The 17,458-nt window shown below is 34.4% G+C and overlaps 1 protein-coding gene across 6 annotated transcripts in view; it reads left to right on the top strand.

The window, feature by feature from the left end:
* PCDH11X (protocadherin 11 X-linked) overlaps window positions 1–17,458 on the top strand; it is a 752,740-nt gene that overhangs the window by 409,657 nt on the left and 325,625 nt on the right. For 4 of the 6 annotated variants that reach the window (XM_060291948.1, XM_060291945.1, XM_060291946.1 and 1 more), the window contains exon 5: window positions 10,709–10,738. The exons of 1 other annotated variant lie outside the window; for it this stretch is intronic. In XM_060291948.1, coding sequence (XP_060147931.1) covers window positions 10,709–10,738 — 30 coding nt within the window. The remainder of the gene's footprint in view (window positions 1–10,708; window positions 10,739–17,458) is intronic. One more of the 6 variants, XM_060291947.1, reaches the window with a different exon arrangement.

The following is a 17,458-nucleotide window of genomic DNA, read 5'->3' as shown; positions in this document are numbered from 1 at the left end:
TGCCTAACGTTAAAATCAATGCAAATGACTACTTTATAGAAGCACATCTGAATGTACTTTCTCTAGCATAGAAAATCATTAGTTAGGAAATAAAGTACTATAGGGGATATATAATATTTATTTGGAATTATTCATACATATTTGAAACATTATTCATCATCTAATTTATTTATTGCTAGATATTGTGGCACATCGAACATTAACTTCTAGTAGTATAATATTTATTTTTGATGCATTTCTACCTAAGACATACAACAGGCTTGAGTGAAAAGAATATTTCCTTCCTGATTCATGCAATTTTGGCACATAGTATAAATTTCTGTACCTCAGTTTCCACACATGTAACATTAGCATAATTGTATTTATATGATGAACTATTCTAAGGATTAATTCAGATAATGTATATTAAATAGCTAAGAGAAAGTCTGATTCATAGGACTCTTAAAAACAGTAGATGTCCGGGCTTCCCTGGGGGCGCAGTGGTTGAGAGTCCGCTTGACGATGCAGGGGACGCGGGTTCGTGCCCGGTCCTGGAGGTTCCCACATGCCGCGGAGCGGCTGGGACCGTGAGCCATGGCCGCTGAGCCTGCACGTCCGTGAGCCTAAAAAAAAAAAAAGTAGTAGATGTCCAAAATAGTTGGAGAAGGTAGGAGAGCTATGAATTGTTATTGTTATCTCCATTTTACATATCAATAAACAGATTCAGAGAGCTCAAAGGACTTGCTCAGGGTCACACAGCTCTTTGCTCCCTTGTGGTATGATAGTATTTTATTCATCTGCTCATTAAAACACTTAAAATGTAATACTGTAATTATCTATTTCTACCTCTGGCTTCCCTATTAAACTGTGAGATCCTTTTGGGCAAGGGCCTTATCCCATTCATTTTTCTATAATTTAGAAAATTTATACATAGTACCAAATAGTCTTCTGCTAAATGTTTCACAAATGAGTGAGTGATCTGGAGCTGGAACGTATGTCACATTATTCAAAACCGGATATTCTATTTCTCTTGTACCATATGCTTACTTATAATCATCCCAGTCCTCCAAAAACTTACATATTAGATGAAATATAGTGATTTGCATTCAGTAATCTTTCAATGCATTTTCGGTTTGATAATCATAAAACAGAACAACCTATTTTCTATCCTAGTGTATTGTTTTCCTGAAATGGGAGTATATCCCCTTCGCTCATTGTATTTTTAACTAGGACTGCCATAACAAATTACCAAAATATTTGGTTAAAACAACAGAAATTTATTCTCCCACAATTCTGCAGGCTAAAATTCTGAAATCAAGGTGTCCTCTGAAAGCCCTAGGGAAGAATCTTTCCTTGTTTCTTCCAGCCTCTGTGGGCACCTGGCAATCTTTGACATTCATTAGCTTGTAGCTGCATCCCTCTAGTCTCTGCCCCACCATCACTTGGCCGCTTTCTTTCTGTCTGGGTGTCCTCTTCTTACAAGGGTACCAGTCTTTGGATTTAGGACATCCTGAAATCCAGGATGATTTCATCTCAAGATCCTTAACTAACTAACATCTACAAAAGCCCTTTTTACAAATAAGATCAAATTTTGAGTTTGGAATGGACATGAATTGTTGGAGGACACTATTCTATCCACTAAAGCTATTATGCTTCATTTGAGTTGATAGTATTAAGACAAGCTTAATGAAATCTTACAAACCTAAAAGCAATGAATTCAACTGGGGAAAAAAATGAAGGGCTTTGAGTTTCAGTTTTTTCAGATGATTTGAAATAAAGTTGAAAATTCTACAGAAAATGCACTAAAAGTGGAAATTCAGTATGGAATTGCTAGAGGAGTTTGAAATAGGGGAGAATATATCCGTAATCAGCTAAGAGCTCAAGAAAACTATGGTGATCCCAGAAGAGAATGTTTTTCCCACCTAGGAAATAAGCAAGAAATGATAATGGGTATCAGACAATTATAATAACTTAGTCTGCTGTAAGCTAGGTAATATTAGATTAAAACTAAAGCTGAAGGATACATTAAAATGAATGCAACTATATCTTAGGTTCAAGTCACAATCAGGAAGTCATATGCTTAACTAGTACCTATGTGAGACCACTATATGAGAATTTAACGTTCACTTGAATCGATGCTAATGAACTAATGACACTGTTTTAAAATACCCTTTTGTTATCTCAGGGTTTGACATAAAGACAGGCACATAGGTCACTTTTAAATTTTTATTTCTTATCATAGATCTAGTTAGTCATGCTTTCATCTAATATAAAAACCAGGCATTCACAGAATTAAGCAGTCTGGTAGCTACTGCACATTAAAACAATGATTTCCTTTCAACTAATGAGAAAGATCATTTGTATTCTGATGTTTATTCTTATAATCACTTTATTACTTTGATGTTCATTTTGTAAACATGTACAAGCTTTAATAGATGCAATGCAACAATCTCAGTTTTACATTTCACGAGAATGACGTGTTAAGATGATCTGTAATTTAAAGTGATATCAGAGACAATTGCATATGTCTTTAGCAGCAAACAGAGGTATATTTATGCAAAATTCAAACAATTAAAAATGAAACACTGTTCTGACTGACATGCAATATTTTAAGAAAGCAGACCTGTCTGTCACATTGATTTTGTTATTGTCACAGTATAAGAATGTTTCAGGGCAAGAGTAGGGTTTTGAATAAACCAGAAAGATTATGTGAGAACAAGTGTAATAGTATTCTAACTTAATCCTGCCTTCTCATAAGAAACTGTGATTTTCGTATCATCCATAATATTCCGCTTCTATGTCACTTTGAGAACATTTTACTCTTGTTTAGCTTTGTTAGATCAATTCTAGTATCAATCTTGAATAAAGCATTGGTTTCTTTCCCCCCTTAGTTTGACTCTCATTCTGGTACTCTATATAATCTCTGCATGTTCCAAATCCAAGATTCAGCACCCATGAAAAAATTATTTCAACTGGATTTAATCAGTACTGTCAATCCCTTTCTCCCATATTCAGCAAATGCAATGTCATTGTCCCATGATATCCTATGTGTTCTTCCAACTGTTTTATCAGACTTTTAACAGTGATATACTATAAGGTAGGTGGATTTGAATAAATAATTTGACAAACATTTTTAAAAGTTTCATTCACTTTAGCAGAGGGAATTTCCTTAATATATTTCAAATTATATGTAAATTAATATCAAGAAATAGATAACTTTTCAACCCTCTCAACGGATGGGTTTGGCAATCTGTTCAATGGTATCTTAGTAACAGGGAATAGTACATTAAGCTCACATAATAGAATAGTTTATGCTACAGTTTTATTGATCTAATTAAAATAATTTTGGATGCCAGTGTATAGTTTAAAAAATGTTTAGATAGGAATTTAATTCTAAGTATTCTAATATTTAATTCTAATTTAGACAGTCTTTAATTCTAAAGTTAAAAATAAATTACCTTGAGAGCAAGAATGTGAAGAAATTGGAACCCTTGTACACTACTGATGGGAGTGTAAAATAGTGCAGCTGCATTGGCAAACAGCCTGGCATTTCCTCAAAAGATTTAACATAATGTTACCCTATGACCCAGCCATTCCACTCATAGGTATATACCCAAGAGAAAAGAAAACATATGTCCATGCAAAAACTTCTGTATGATGTTTATATTAGCATTATTCATAATACCCAGAAAGTGTAAATAACCCAAATTCCCATCAATTGATGAATGTTTAAACAAAATGTGGTATATCTACACAATGAAATATTATTTGGACATAAAAAAGGAATGACTTACTGAAACATGATGCAACATGGTTGAAACATTATTATAAGTGAAAGAAGCCAGCCACAAAAGACCACATATTATATGATTTTATTCATAAGTCCAGAACAGAGAAATATACAATAAAAAAACAGAAAGTAGGTTAGTGGTTGTCTAAAACTTGGGAGAAGTGAGCGGTTAGGGGGTGATAGTTAAAGAGTATGGGGTTTCTTTTGTTTTGTTTTGTTTTATGTGTTTTTTTTTTTAAATATTGGGGTATAGTTGATTTACAATGTTGTGCTTTAGGGTTTCTTTTCGAGGTGATGAAAATGTTATAAAATTGAATATGGTGATGATTACAGATACCTGTGAATATACAAAAAAAACATTGAATTTATACTTTAAATGGATTAATTCTATGGTATATAAGGTATATTAATAAAGATGTTAAAATAAAACACCAGTAATAAGAGCTAACATATATACACTATTCAAAGTGCCAACTACTGTTTGATGCCCCTAGTTTACTGATTTAACCCTTGTAACAAATACTCTGGAGTAGGAACTCATATTTCTCTATTCTACAGATGATGAAACTAAGGCAAAATGACAAGAAGAAACATGTCTGGAGTCACATAGGTAATAAGTGTTAGAGACAAGAGTTGAATCCAGTCAATATAGCTCCAAAATTTGTGCTTTTCAGTAAGATTCATAATCAATTATTACAATCTAGCTCTAATTATCTATGTAATTAAATAATAGAGGAATATCTTGTTATTTGATTCAGTCTATAAATATTTATTGTAGGTCTCCTTAGTACCAGGCACTTTTTTAGGCATTGAGAATATGGCAGAATTCCAAACTCCAAAATGACAAAATGCCTGCTGCCACGGAGCTTACATTCTAGAACTTTAGAATCCAGAAGATCTGGATTGAAACCTCAGCTCTATACCTTACAAGTAGAGTGATTAAGTAAATTTCTTCATCTCTTTGATCCACATTTTCCTCTTTGTGAAATGGAAATGATAATTTTCTCACATCAAAGTGTCACTATAACAATTAAGTTAGATGATATTTGTCACTATAACAAGTGAGATAATATTTGTAAAGCACTTACTAAAATGCTTCATACTCAATAAATGAAAGGTGATGATAGCAGTGGCAGTGATAGTTGTAGTAATAGTATCCCTGTCATTGTCACAATCATCACCTTCATCATCATTAAATGTAGCTAATGCCTTGGATTCAGTGTAGGAGGAAGACATAGCCTTCTAAAGTTTTGCTTGAATAAGTTCACATAGCTACTTGTGAACCCAGGACTGAAACCTGAATCTTCTGATTTCAAATTTCATATTCTCTTTACTGATGTATTGAAACTATGTATACAATTTTTATACCAGTCTCAAATTTAGAAAAAAGAGAATAAGACAATAAAAATCCATAGATACATTCCCTTGTGTTCTTTTCAAATGGTGATTTACATTTTAGAGAGGAAATAGATAGTAAACAAACATGTTGAGAAGGACATTTAGGCTTACTATTATTATTAGATTCACCAGTATCTTTCCTTTAAAGCCAACAACACTCTAAGTTGCTAACTGAATAAAGTTCTGAAATACAATGTCACATGTACCAGCCTACTAAAAAAATAAACTAGGCTGTGATAATTATATGGAGATTTAAGCCAAGTAAAAAATACACTTCAAGTTCTGATATTTTTAAAGCGTAGATTAGGGGGAGGGGTTGGATATTCCACATGGTATAGTATTAGAAACCTGACTCCATAGGCTTCTAATTTTTTATAAACACACATGCACACACTGCGATAAAAAACCTTCTTCCCCAGTTTTTCCATCTGTTAGACAAATATTTATTTAGTTGTGTACACAGTCATAACTATTTTCATTTGACCATGCCATTCAGAAAAGTTACCACCACAACTCTGCTGGTGTCATTGAAAGTGTGTTTTGTTAAATCTTGACCACTACTGGACATCTCAAGTTGCTATTACACCTGATCCAGCTGACAAAAATTTAGTGATGGTTGAATGGACCTAGAGATTATCATACTAAGTAAAGTAAGCCAGACAGAGAAAGACAAATATCATATGATATTGCTTATATGTAGAATATAAAAAATAAATGATACAAACTTACAAACTTACATACAAAGCTTACATACAAACTTACATACAAAACAGAAATAGACCCACAGACATAGAAAACAAACATGGTTACCAAAGGAGAAAGGTGGGGGGGGGACAAATTAGGAGTTTGGGATTAACATATACACATTGCTATATATAAAATAGAAAACCTACAAGGACCTGCTGTATAGCACAGGGAATTATACTCAATATTTTATAATAACCTGTAAGCAAAAGAATCTGAAAAAAAATAGATATATATGTATGTATGACTGAATCACTTTGCTGTTTTCCAGAAACTAACATTGTAAATCAACTATACTTCAATTAAAAAAAGAAATTTAGTGATGGTTGATGCTTTATTGAGTGATAATCATAATCAGCTTTTAAAATAAAGCTGTGCTTATCAAGTGCATTTTCTCCTGTACACATTCTGTTCTATTTCTTTCCTAATCAGCAGGCAGAGTAGTGAGTTAGGATAAGCTCTGGTGTCTTTGTCCTCTAATAAGTTTCTTCCTCTTTCTGTTACCTGTGTTTAGAGATGTGGCTGCCTTGACTTCTGACTCTAGTCTTGTTCCCTCTACTCTGTCATTAGGCTTAATGATCAGAAATTCCTAATAGTTGTGTTCAAGAGGACAGCTGCTCTATAAGCAGCAGCAATACATGAAGGCAGAATGAAGGTAACAGCTGTACTGTACACAAGTCAGAAAAGGAAAAGAGAAGTAGTAAACTTGGAGATGGGTAAAAGAAGGAGTTAGGATTTTTCAGAGACTGCACAGAGGCAATATTCTTTTGGGTTGGAAATCTCTTCTTGTGTTGACCCCACCCTTTGTCCTTGTTGTGTTCATTCTGAATGCACAGATCAAAAACAGACAAAGCTGAAACACAAAAGCACATAGATATTGAGAAATACCAAAATCATTTGATCTTATTTCTTCCAATTATACCAATACAGCTACAGCCTCAGTGTCTACTTGAATAACTCTTCACTGTGGTGACTTATCTGCCACCATACTCTACTGTGCTAATGCTGTATGATACAGAAGAGAGCTGACTAAAATTTGAGGATGCTCTCCTAGTTGGATCATCCCCTTGGTATTAACAGACTTTACTTCTCTTGTATGCTATATCTTGGCCCTCTTTTTCATTAGAGTCAATCAGCTCTATCACTCTAGAAAATTAGATATAATAGGAGAAATATTCATTTATTGGCAGTTGGAGTTAGAATTTATTCACTCCTAGAGGTTAATAAGAACGTATGAAAACTACATGACTAATGTATACTATAGAAAATTCTGAGCCCATAACATTCAGACTGGTGAACATTTCTCCCTACCTTACTATATATAATTTAGTTTGAAGAGTGATTTTGTTGATATAATTTTGGCCTCTTGGGAGTCATTTTTAAAATAAGGGGATAAAAATCCATGTCTCCGTTAAAATAGAAATTGCTTTTCAGCATGATTTTTCCCCTTCCAGAATTGATTTTTTTAAAATGTTTCTATCATCAAATCTGGTATCAATTTGCCAACCTACTCACATGCCTGCCAATATATTTCTGTGCTTTCTTTTAATTCTAATGCTTGTCTAGTTGTCATGAGATAGGGCCCACTTATGGTGACAGATTGTGTTCTGTCTGTGTGGTGTAGAAAATGCAAAGACTATCATTTTAATATTTCCCACTTGATCTATTTTAAACTTTCTCAATAGAAATTCTCAAACAAGGACAAAAGGAGCACAGCATAGGCAATGCTCTTAATTAAAATATATAATTTAGGGAAATAAACACATTCTGGAGTTGTCTTTTTTCACTGCAATGGTAAAGAGGTGCTCTCAATACGTTGACTAGCCTTAAATATTTTCATTACTTTTTCAATAATTCACTAATTTACCAAGATAGATATAATTAATATTTTCACATCTTCACTTGTCTTGCTGAGGATTTTGCATTGCTCAGTAATAAGTGGTAAAACATCTAACTAAAATCTACTGTTTTCTTGACAGTAAATTCTAATGGAGGGAATATAAAAAGATCTATCGTGGTTCTATAAAATAAAGAATGGTAATTTTTAATATTATATTCTTAAATATGGGTAAAGTTTTGAGGGTTTTTTGTCCATGATATTATTTCTGTTGGAAAGTTAAAATTTTTAACCTGTTATTTAAGAATTATCATTCATGATAGAGAGAGATGTAAATACCAATTGTTTAAAGATATTAAAATCCAAGGACACTTTCTTGAAAGAGATTATTCAAGGCATTATCCTCAGGCTATGCCTTCACAGACAAATAGAATTCTATCACTGAGCCACTGATGGCTGAATTTGATCAACACATAAGGACAATAAGAATATCTTAGGCTAAAAATAACTACCCAAAGTGGAAAGAAAAAAACACACTTTGATTTCCTTAGATAATAGATTTGTGACCATGTCTGGATACCTTCCTCAAAAGTCAATTTTGGAAACTCACGTTATATTAAAATGACAGGAAAAAAACTATACCCTTTTTGGTCTGAGAATAAGTCATTGAATAACAAAATACAGAGCCTTTGTTTTGTTTCAAGGCAAATTATGCTCAGAGACTGAGATTATCTTTGCCAATATTTTATTTAACACAGGTCTACTGTGGGAATTATAATTTCACAAGCCAATAACATACAAGATAATGTCCTTTAATAAGCCAATAAAGAAATAACATACTCCAAACCAATGATTGATTAATTACACTATTGTTCCAGGCAAAGGGCACGATGAAAGGAATAAAGTCCGAATTTAGTTGTGGTGTACCTTTCTGTTGCAGAAAGGGGGACCCCTTCCAGGGCCTAGAGTGGGCTTTTGTCTAACACTCGCAAATGAATCGTCCAAGGAGACACGTGTACTGACAAAGCAAAAGGCTGTATTGGAAATGGGCACCCAGGCAGAGAGCAACAGGGTAAAGGAACCCAGAAGAACTGCTCTGCTACATGGCCTGTGGTCTCAGGTTTTATGGTAATGGGATTAGTTTCCGGGTTATCTCTGGACAATCATCTTGCATGGCCCATATTTGATCTAACTAAGTGTCTTCCCTGGTGGCATTCACCTCTCTCAGCCAAGATGGATTCCAGCATGAGGGTTTCTGGGAGGTGGACAGGACATGTCGTCTCCTCCCTCCTTCTTTTAGCCCCTCCCAAATTCTTCCAGGTTAGTTTTACAAGACATACTATGGGTTGGCATGTCCTCCTTCCTTTGGCCCCTCCCAAATATTCCTGGTTAGTTTTTGGTGGCAGCACCACATTCTTCATTGAGACCTCCTGTTGCAAGACAACTCAGGCAAGAGGTTATCATCATGCCTGGTCAAGGTTTCAGTCAATGACTCCCTAACATTTTTATGAGCTGGTTCTCGAGAGAGAGAGCTTAGTCAACTGAGAGCTAATGTCCAGCTGCCAGTGCAAAGATGAAAGTCTCTTGTTGTAGAGCACATGGCTAGGAAATGAAGGCATTGAGGCTGGCAAGCATGATAATCTCCTTCCCTGGGGCTGCTTCATGGTTTTCACCACTGCTGAGCAGAGATCCACCTTCCTAGGCAGGAGCCAATACCCCAAAGTCTTCAGAGAGCTATTTAGATCAGCAAAGAGTCATCTTGCCCAGACCAAACACTCTCAGATGGTCCTCACACACTCTGGGTATTTATACTCTAATGTCCCCTTGCCATAGCTGCTTCTTCATATGTTCTTATTGATAAGACCCTGGTGGTGCCCCTCAGCAGTTGAGCTACTACTGAGTGCTTGTCAGCAACCGCAGATGTTGATGATGACATCCTGACACAACAACTTCAATACTTTTATTGAAACAACTTTACTTATAAAAACAACTGTATTCTTAGATCAAAACAATTTTTGTCATGAACAAATAGATCTGAAATCATATCAAACCACTAAACAACAGCATTCATCCTCTTACTACATTTGTATCTCTCTTTGTATATACCCTTATTTCAAATTCACCTCTATCTCCTCCCCAATTTTCTCTGATGCTCAGAGAAACTTTTGCATAACTGTAGCAATGACATGGAACTGAGGTAAATTTTGAGGAGAAAGGACTTGGGAGCATCGTTAACTAGAAATGTTAGACATGTGATCCTTTTATCATGTGATGTATTCATCCTCTACAAAGGAGAATGAATCCAAGCGACAAATGGCCTAAATGCTTCTGGAGTTTTCAAAATCAATTTACCCCATTTCCTGAGGTTGAATGGGGGAAAAAAGAAGTCTTAAATAAAAATGAACAAAATGATTTTACCAGGATGGCTGCAAAAATTATTTAGTTGAACAGAATTGAATTAGGTGCTCCTAAGACCCACAAAAATTAATATTTAGAGAGAGTATCCAAAGCTGTATAGATATTTATGTTTACTCCTAATTCATGAATCTCCAACTAAACTAGTTTTTTTTTTTAAGAAATGTGTTCATGCTTGAGATAAAGACTCATCCATTTAAAAATGGATAGAAAATAAATAAGGGAATATCTAATTGGAAATATGTCTTTTCTTGGCCAATGCCTATGTGAGCTAAGGATTTAATGACTTTTTGATGACCATTGAAGATTTTTATATGGCTCTACATATTGCTGTATGAGATTTACAATGTTATATCCCTTTCCTGAAACCACTGAAGAATGCAACAGATGAAAATAGTTTCATTAGAAAAACAAAATTGTGTATTATTGCACTTGGAATTTTGGCATGTTTTTTAAAAAATATATTTGCAATAACAAATTGGAGCTGATTTTTGTTTTGTTTTGTTTTCCTTTGCTTCCTTTGCCTCCACTTTATCCTAAATCAGCAGAAATCCGAGGGAAAAAAGGCAGGAAAGGTAAGATTGTAAATTTCAAAGAAAACTGATTTCAAAATACGTTGTGATTTTTTTCTTGCATTTCTGAAGCCACAGTAGCTACTAAGTGGAGTTAAAACTGTAAGTATTTAAGATGACATATGTTGTAGTTCTGCCTCAAAAGAGCTTCAAGCTGAGCTGTCTCTACATTTTGTATCACTTACACAGTCCTGGAAGCAATTTTCAAGTCTTATTTTATTTTATTTTTCATCAACACTTTCTTTTCCCACTGTGCCAAAACAACATACTGCTGACAGCATCACTTCGTGAATATTCTGGTAATACAGTTATTTTATGATAAATTTTAGCAATAAAAGGGACCATTTTGGTGTCAATTTACAATTTAACAGTGACAGCAAAAGTTAGTGAATATGAAGCATGATGATGTCTGATAAGGTCACAGGGAAAAATAGCATAAACTAAACATGGTTAATCAGTAAATTGATGTTCTCTGAGAAACTGGGCTTTAGAATGTCATCTTTCAATGCAAAAATTTTTTTCTAATTGAAATATAGTTGATGTACAATATTATGTTACTTTCAGGTGTATTACATAGTGATTTGACATTTGCATACATTATGAAATGATTACCACCATGATAAGTCTAGTAACCATCTGTAACCATATAAAGTTATCACAATATTATCGACCGTATCCTTTATGCTGTATATTACATCAGCATGACTTATTTATTTTAAAACTGGAGGTTTCTACCTCTTAATCCCCTTCACCTTTTTCAACCACTTTCCTCCCCTCTGCCAACTGCCTTTTTGTTCTCTGAAGTCTGTTTTTGATTTTTAGATTACACATGAGATCATACAGTTGTTGTCTTTCTCTGTCTGATTTATTTAACTTAGCAAAATATCCTCTTGATTCATCCATGTTGTCACAAATGGCATGACCTTTTTTTAATGGCTGAGTAATATTCCATTATTATTTCATAATATTTGATGGACTCTTATTTGGCTTCCATATCTTGGCTATTGTAAATAATGCTGCAATGAGCATTGGGATGTATATATCTTTATGAAATAGTGTTTTAGTGCTGGATCATATGGCAGTTCTATTTTTAATTTTGTGAGGAAACTCCATACTGTTTTCCACAGTGGCTGTACCAATTACATTCCCACCAACAGTGCACAAGGGTTCCCTTTTCTGTACATCCTCACCAACACTCATTATTTGTTGTCTCTGAATGATAGCCATTCTGACAGGTGTGATGTGGTATCTCATTGTGGTTTTGATTTGAAGTTCCCTGATGATTAGTGATGTTGAGCATCTTTTCATGTGTCTTTTGACCATCTGTATGTCTTCTATGAAAAAATGTCTATTCTGTTCCTCTGTCCATTTTTTAATCAGGTTGTTTGTTTTCTTGACAGCTGTATGAGTTCTTTTGGATATTAACCCCTTATCAGTTATATCATTTGCAAATATATTCTCCCATTCTGTAGGTTGCCTTTTTTATTTTGTTGATGGTTTCCTTTGTTATGCAAAAACTTTTGAGTTTGATGTAGTCCCATTTGTTTATTTTTGCTTTTGTTTCCCTTGCCTGAGGAAATAGACCCCCCAAAATATTGCTAAGACCTATGTCAAAGACCATGCTGCCAATGTTTTCTTCTAGGACTTTTATTGTTTCAGGTCTTACATTTAAGCCTTTAATCCATTTTGAGTTTATTTTTGTATATGGTGTGAAAAAGTATCCCAGTTTGATTCTTTTACATGTAGCTGTCCAGTTTTCCCAACACCATTTATTGAAGATAATTTTTCACATTGTATATTTTGGCCTCCTTCAATGTGAAAGTTTTAAGTTCTGCTCACATATATATGAACAGTCTAGCTGTCTAGAAAAATTCGGTTTTCTACCATTAAAAAAATAAACTATGTCACACATATTGTTAAATTTTAATTACCTCATTGGTTAAACTGCACCACCACTAAAAATAAACAGTTATTTAGCTGTTCACCGACATTTGTTTTCTAGAATTTATGCCTTGGTTTCTTCACCATGTTTTGAGGTTTGGAACCAAAATGTTGTCATAACTATATGCTAGGTTAAATATGAGTGTTTTTCTAGTTTGAGAGACCAAATTTTGTCTTTGAAAAAGAACTTGCCAAAGGGTGGTCTAGACTATGCCAGAAGTACTCTGTTAGCCCTGGATGGCTTTATCAAGTGTGAGAATTACCTGAAAACGGAGCCTGACTAGAATGTCAAAATGAATTTTCATTAGTGTTTGAGAGATAAACTAAAATAACAGCATTAGAGAATTTTCACTCAGTATACCTTTCTGAGAGTTTTCAAATGCCCGTCTGAACCATCTTATCACTGTGACCTTGGAGTGATGACTTTTTGAGAATTAACTCCTCCGAGAAGGCAAAAGTTTATAGAAGATTTCTCCAATTAAAAGGAGGGAAGCAAGGGGAATGAAATGTCACTAGCTATGTAAAGTGAAAGAGAGAGGGAGAGAGAGAGAGAAGCTCTACAGATTTTAGGTGTTCTAACATTCTCAACCATTCTGGTAAATTTAGGAAAGGACCTGTTGCTCAGTTATTTAAATGTTGGAATTTTGAAGAACATAAATATTGGCAGATTTTATCTAGTATAGTTATTCTATAAATAGAAAAGTGTTTTTGTTTTAAAAAATTAAGACTGTACACAGCACTCTGGGATGAACTCAGAAAACACCTGGGTCATGAAACTTTAACATAAACCACTTCAATTGTGAATATTAAAACGGTAATATAATCACAATATAAGGAGCAATGGAAAGTGTGGTTTTTAGTGATGGATACTTTTTTTTTTTGTCAAATAAAACCAAATCTGGACTTAGAGATTTTATTCAGAATAGAGAAAAGGCTCTGACCTCAGAAATCTGCAAGGTCTTAAAATCTAACAGAAAAAAGGTGCTTCTTTTTTTAAGGTAAAAAGGGGTAAGCAGAGATAAGCAGAATCTTTTAAGAAGAAACCGGACAGGCCAGATAAGTGGCCAGTGGGGTCCACCAGGAAAAGTGTCTTGCTGTGGTCAGCTGATTCCCAAGAGACCCTGATAAAGGGGATGCATTCCACATTTTTAGTGCTTGCTCATTACTTGGTGGCAAGCAGAGCTCAGGAGCCTGTAGGAAGGAGAGATTCCTGACTAAAGTTTGGTCAAGACAAAGTGTTGTAAGAAAAGGAGGGAGCCAAAGAATGATCATATCCCAGGTTTCAGGCAAGGCCCTGGGATGGGTTCCCAAGCGAAGGTCTTTGGCTTCATGCAGGAAAGAATTCAAGAGCAAGTCAAAGTAGAGTGAAGGACGATTTATTCAGGGAGATACACACTCCATAGATAGAATTTGGGCCATCTCAGAAGGCAAGAGGGCCCTGGGGTATGGGTTGTTAGTTATTATGGGCTGGGTAATTTCATAGGCTAACAAGTGGGAGGATTATTCCAACTATTTGGGGGAAGGGGCAGAGATTTCCAGGAGTTGGGGCACCACCAACTTTTGGTCTTTTATTGTCAGCCTCTGAATTGTCATGCCTGTGGGTGTGTCATTTAGATGTTAATGTATTACAATGAGTGTATAATGAGTCTCAAGGTCTACTGGAAGTTGAATCTTCCACCGTCTTGGACCTAGTAGGTTCTAACCAGTTTTTGTAGTATCCTGTTTTTCTCAACGGCTGTGTCATTCTTTTAATTCTTGTGCCCTGCCCACTTCTCTCCGGTCTCAAAAGCAGAGTATAAGAAAGGGACAGCTGTGAGCACTTGGTCATTTTTTCCCAATACTGTTCTATACCAAAGTAAACACAGTAAAATTAACTTACTAATATTGTGCTTACTCTGTTCCAAGCACTGTGTGTGTGTGTATACATATAAGTGCATATGTGTATACTTCTATATCTATATCTACATCTATATCTATATGTCTATACCTACTACATATTTAGTCCTATAAACTCATAGTTTAATCCTATGAACTCTTTTACAGATGAGGAAACCATGGTGCAGAGAGCTTAAGTGCTTGCCTAAGATTATAGAGCTCACCAGTAGAAAAGCCATGAGTTGAACCCAGGCAATCTATCCAGAATAATTAAAAAAAAAATAAAAGAGAAAAACTTGAATCATAAAACAAACACTTCTTTTATATCAAAATAATAGTTTTATTGTATTTTAGTAATTACCCTGAATATATTTAATGTTTTAAGATGCTTCTGGAAGAATAATATTTTTTAAAAAATTTACTTCTGTCAACTCTGATGATGCTACAGACCTATTATGAAGCCCTTTTCACTAGTCTATATGCATTCTATACCTAGCCTGATATAATATGGTTAACATATACCATGGATATTAGGTCTGTCCTCTGACACCCTTTATTTTTGGTTCATTGCGTTTATGTATTTGAAGGGTATTTTGAATATTAAATTCAAGAAGCTATAAACCTTAAATATATTAAGTGTCAGAGTATTCATTAACTTTGGATTTACTGCAAATATCTCCATAAAAAGTCGAATTAATCTCTTGAACCTCACCTATTTAGGTATTTTTAATATAAATTATAAAATATTACTTTTACGTTCAGTTTAATTCAGAGTAAGTGAAAAATATAAGCTTCCTGCATTTGTAAAAAAATAGGGCCACATATTAACTTAGCTAAGAATGAAGTATCTAAATGAATGCTTTATTGTCCTAAAGTCTCAAACATCAAAGGACCTAGAGTCTCAAACTTCAAAGGACCTATAATTTCTCAAAGACTTCCTCAGCTATTTGCATTTAAATGACTTCAGAGACCTCACCAAACAAGACTAGTTTTAGATTCCAAATCAGAGTTTTAAGGTACAGAGATAGATAGACAGGTTTTTCTACCTCTCTTTTAAAAGATTACATTTCACAGGGAAGCTAGTGGCATTCAAAGAGCAGAATAAAAGCAAATGTCATACTCCATACTTCATTCATTCTTTAGTATGGAATGGCTAAGAGTTAATTAAGGGGAAAATACATTTCAACACATAGCCACCTGTGACTTAATAGATTGGTGATAGCAATGTTTGTTTTCAACTAAAAGAGAGAAGTACAATTTTTGAACCTGGTTAATATAAAACAAACATTTCTTGCTTAAACACAAACTGATTCCCTAAGTTAGTACTAACCTAAAAATTTCCATGTAGATTTTTTTTTAAATCCCTCCTCTTTGGCTAAGCCTGAGTTTAAATTGCCCTCAGGGTTTGCACAAATGGCCATGCTTGTTAAAGAGTATGTTCACCAAAGTGCTAAACTGAAGTTGGCAGAAACAGAGCTGACTGAGATTCTCAAAAGAGTATATTTCTTATTTCTTTATATTTGCCTGAGGTGAATTTACAAAGTGTTTTCTTTCAGACTAGGCTAGTTGGTAGCAGAAAGAATAGCTATAGGAAAAAAGCAAATAAAAGTCATTGCCTGTTATTGGCCTCTCTTCTTCCAGACTCCTGTCATTTGTGTAACCATTTGCTCCAAGGCTACATGAAGAAGAGGGAGGCAATGAGAATGTTCAAAGGAACATATATTAAAGTAACATTTTACTGGTGTCTCCAAGCTACTTCTTCTTCCCTTATCCTATTCAACAATCCAGAAACTTTGGGAAGTTTCTTCATCATAAATTGTCCTAACTGTATAATTTAGAAGTTTGAATATGGCACAGCATGTTGAGATATTTTTTAAAGGTTTTCTCTAAATGAAACTAATTCTAAGGTTACGTTTCTGAAGAGACGTATCCACAAGCCTTGGCTTTAATGAAGGATTATTTTCATACATACTTTTTGCAACATGATAATCTAACAAATGCATGAAGCTAAATCTATAGCAATTGTGAATGCTGTTTCTTCTATACTAACCAGTTTTCCTTATCAGGCATTCCGTTGAATGTTAGTAATGCTATGAGAAAGTTAAATCACATAAGAGTTCTAATTTAGCATTACCAACTACAAGCAAACCTATTTACCTTTTTCCTACATATGTTCCATAGATGTGATCTTCCAGGGACATTGTACTGCAGGTATACTGAGTCCTTTGGTAGTGTCTTAACAGCTTCTTATTTTGCTTTGGAATAGATTATTTAACTCAATGGGTAGTGACTGAAAATTTAGTTAGTGGCAAAAAAAGTGACAGATTTTAAAGGACATCTTTGGTTTGATCTTTGGATTCTCCTTCTATGCTTATTCAAGACTTCTGCTTGCACTATTCAATGTTAAAACTGTTAATGTAGCTATCACCACAAATCGATATCTGTTTTGTCTTACATGTTTGTTTTTGTTGATCTGTTTTGGATTTTGTTGATTTTTGTTGCTCGGTTTGTTGATTTTATTGCCCTTATATGTACATATGTGCATTCTCTGGATGTTATTTTCACGTGATTACAAGGACTCCATGATTTTGAACATTGTCCTCTCTTTTTATGACCATAACTTTATTATCCGCCTTGTGTTATCCTCTTGTGAACTTGAACTTTCCCTTCATTAGGTCCTCTAATTGCTCATCCCACTTTATGAAATTCCTTCCTGGTTACATTCCTCTCCCCATCTCATCATTACTATCCTTGACTTTTCATTCTTGGCTTCTCACTCTGTTTATGGTGCCAATTTCCAACTGTAGTCCCCTCACAGATTGTATTCTCCACAGGTCACTGAACACTCTTTGGCAAAAAAAAAAAAAAAAGAAATTACAAAATTGTACTCAAAATCTAGCTTACTAC

This window comes from Globicephala melas, chromosome X, assembly GCF_963455315.2.
Source record: "Globicephala melas chromosome X, mGloMel1.2, whole genome shotgun sequence".
In the NCBI taxonomy this organism is placed as follows: Eukaryota; Metazoa; Chordata; class Mammalia; order Artiodactyla; family Delphinidae; genus Globicephala; species Globicephala melas.
Note: the sequence above shows the minus strand (reverse complement) of the source record. Positions and strands in the feature narration are given on the sequence as shown.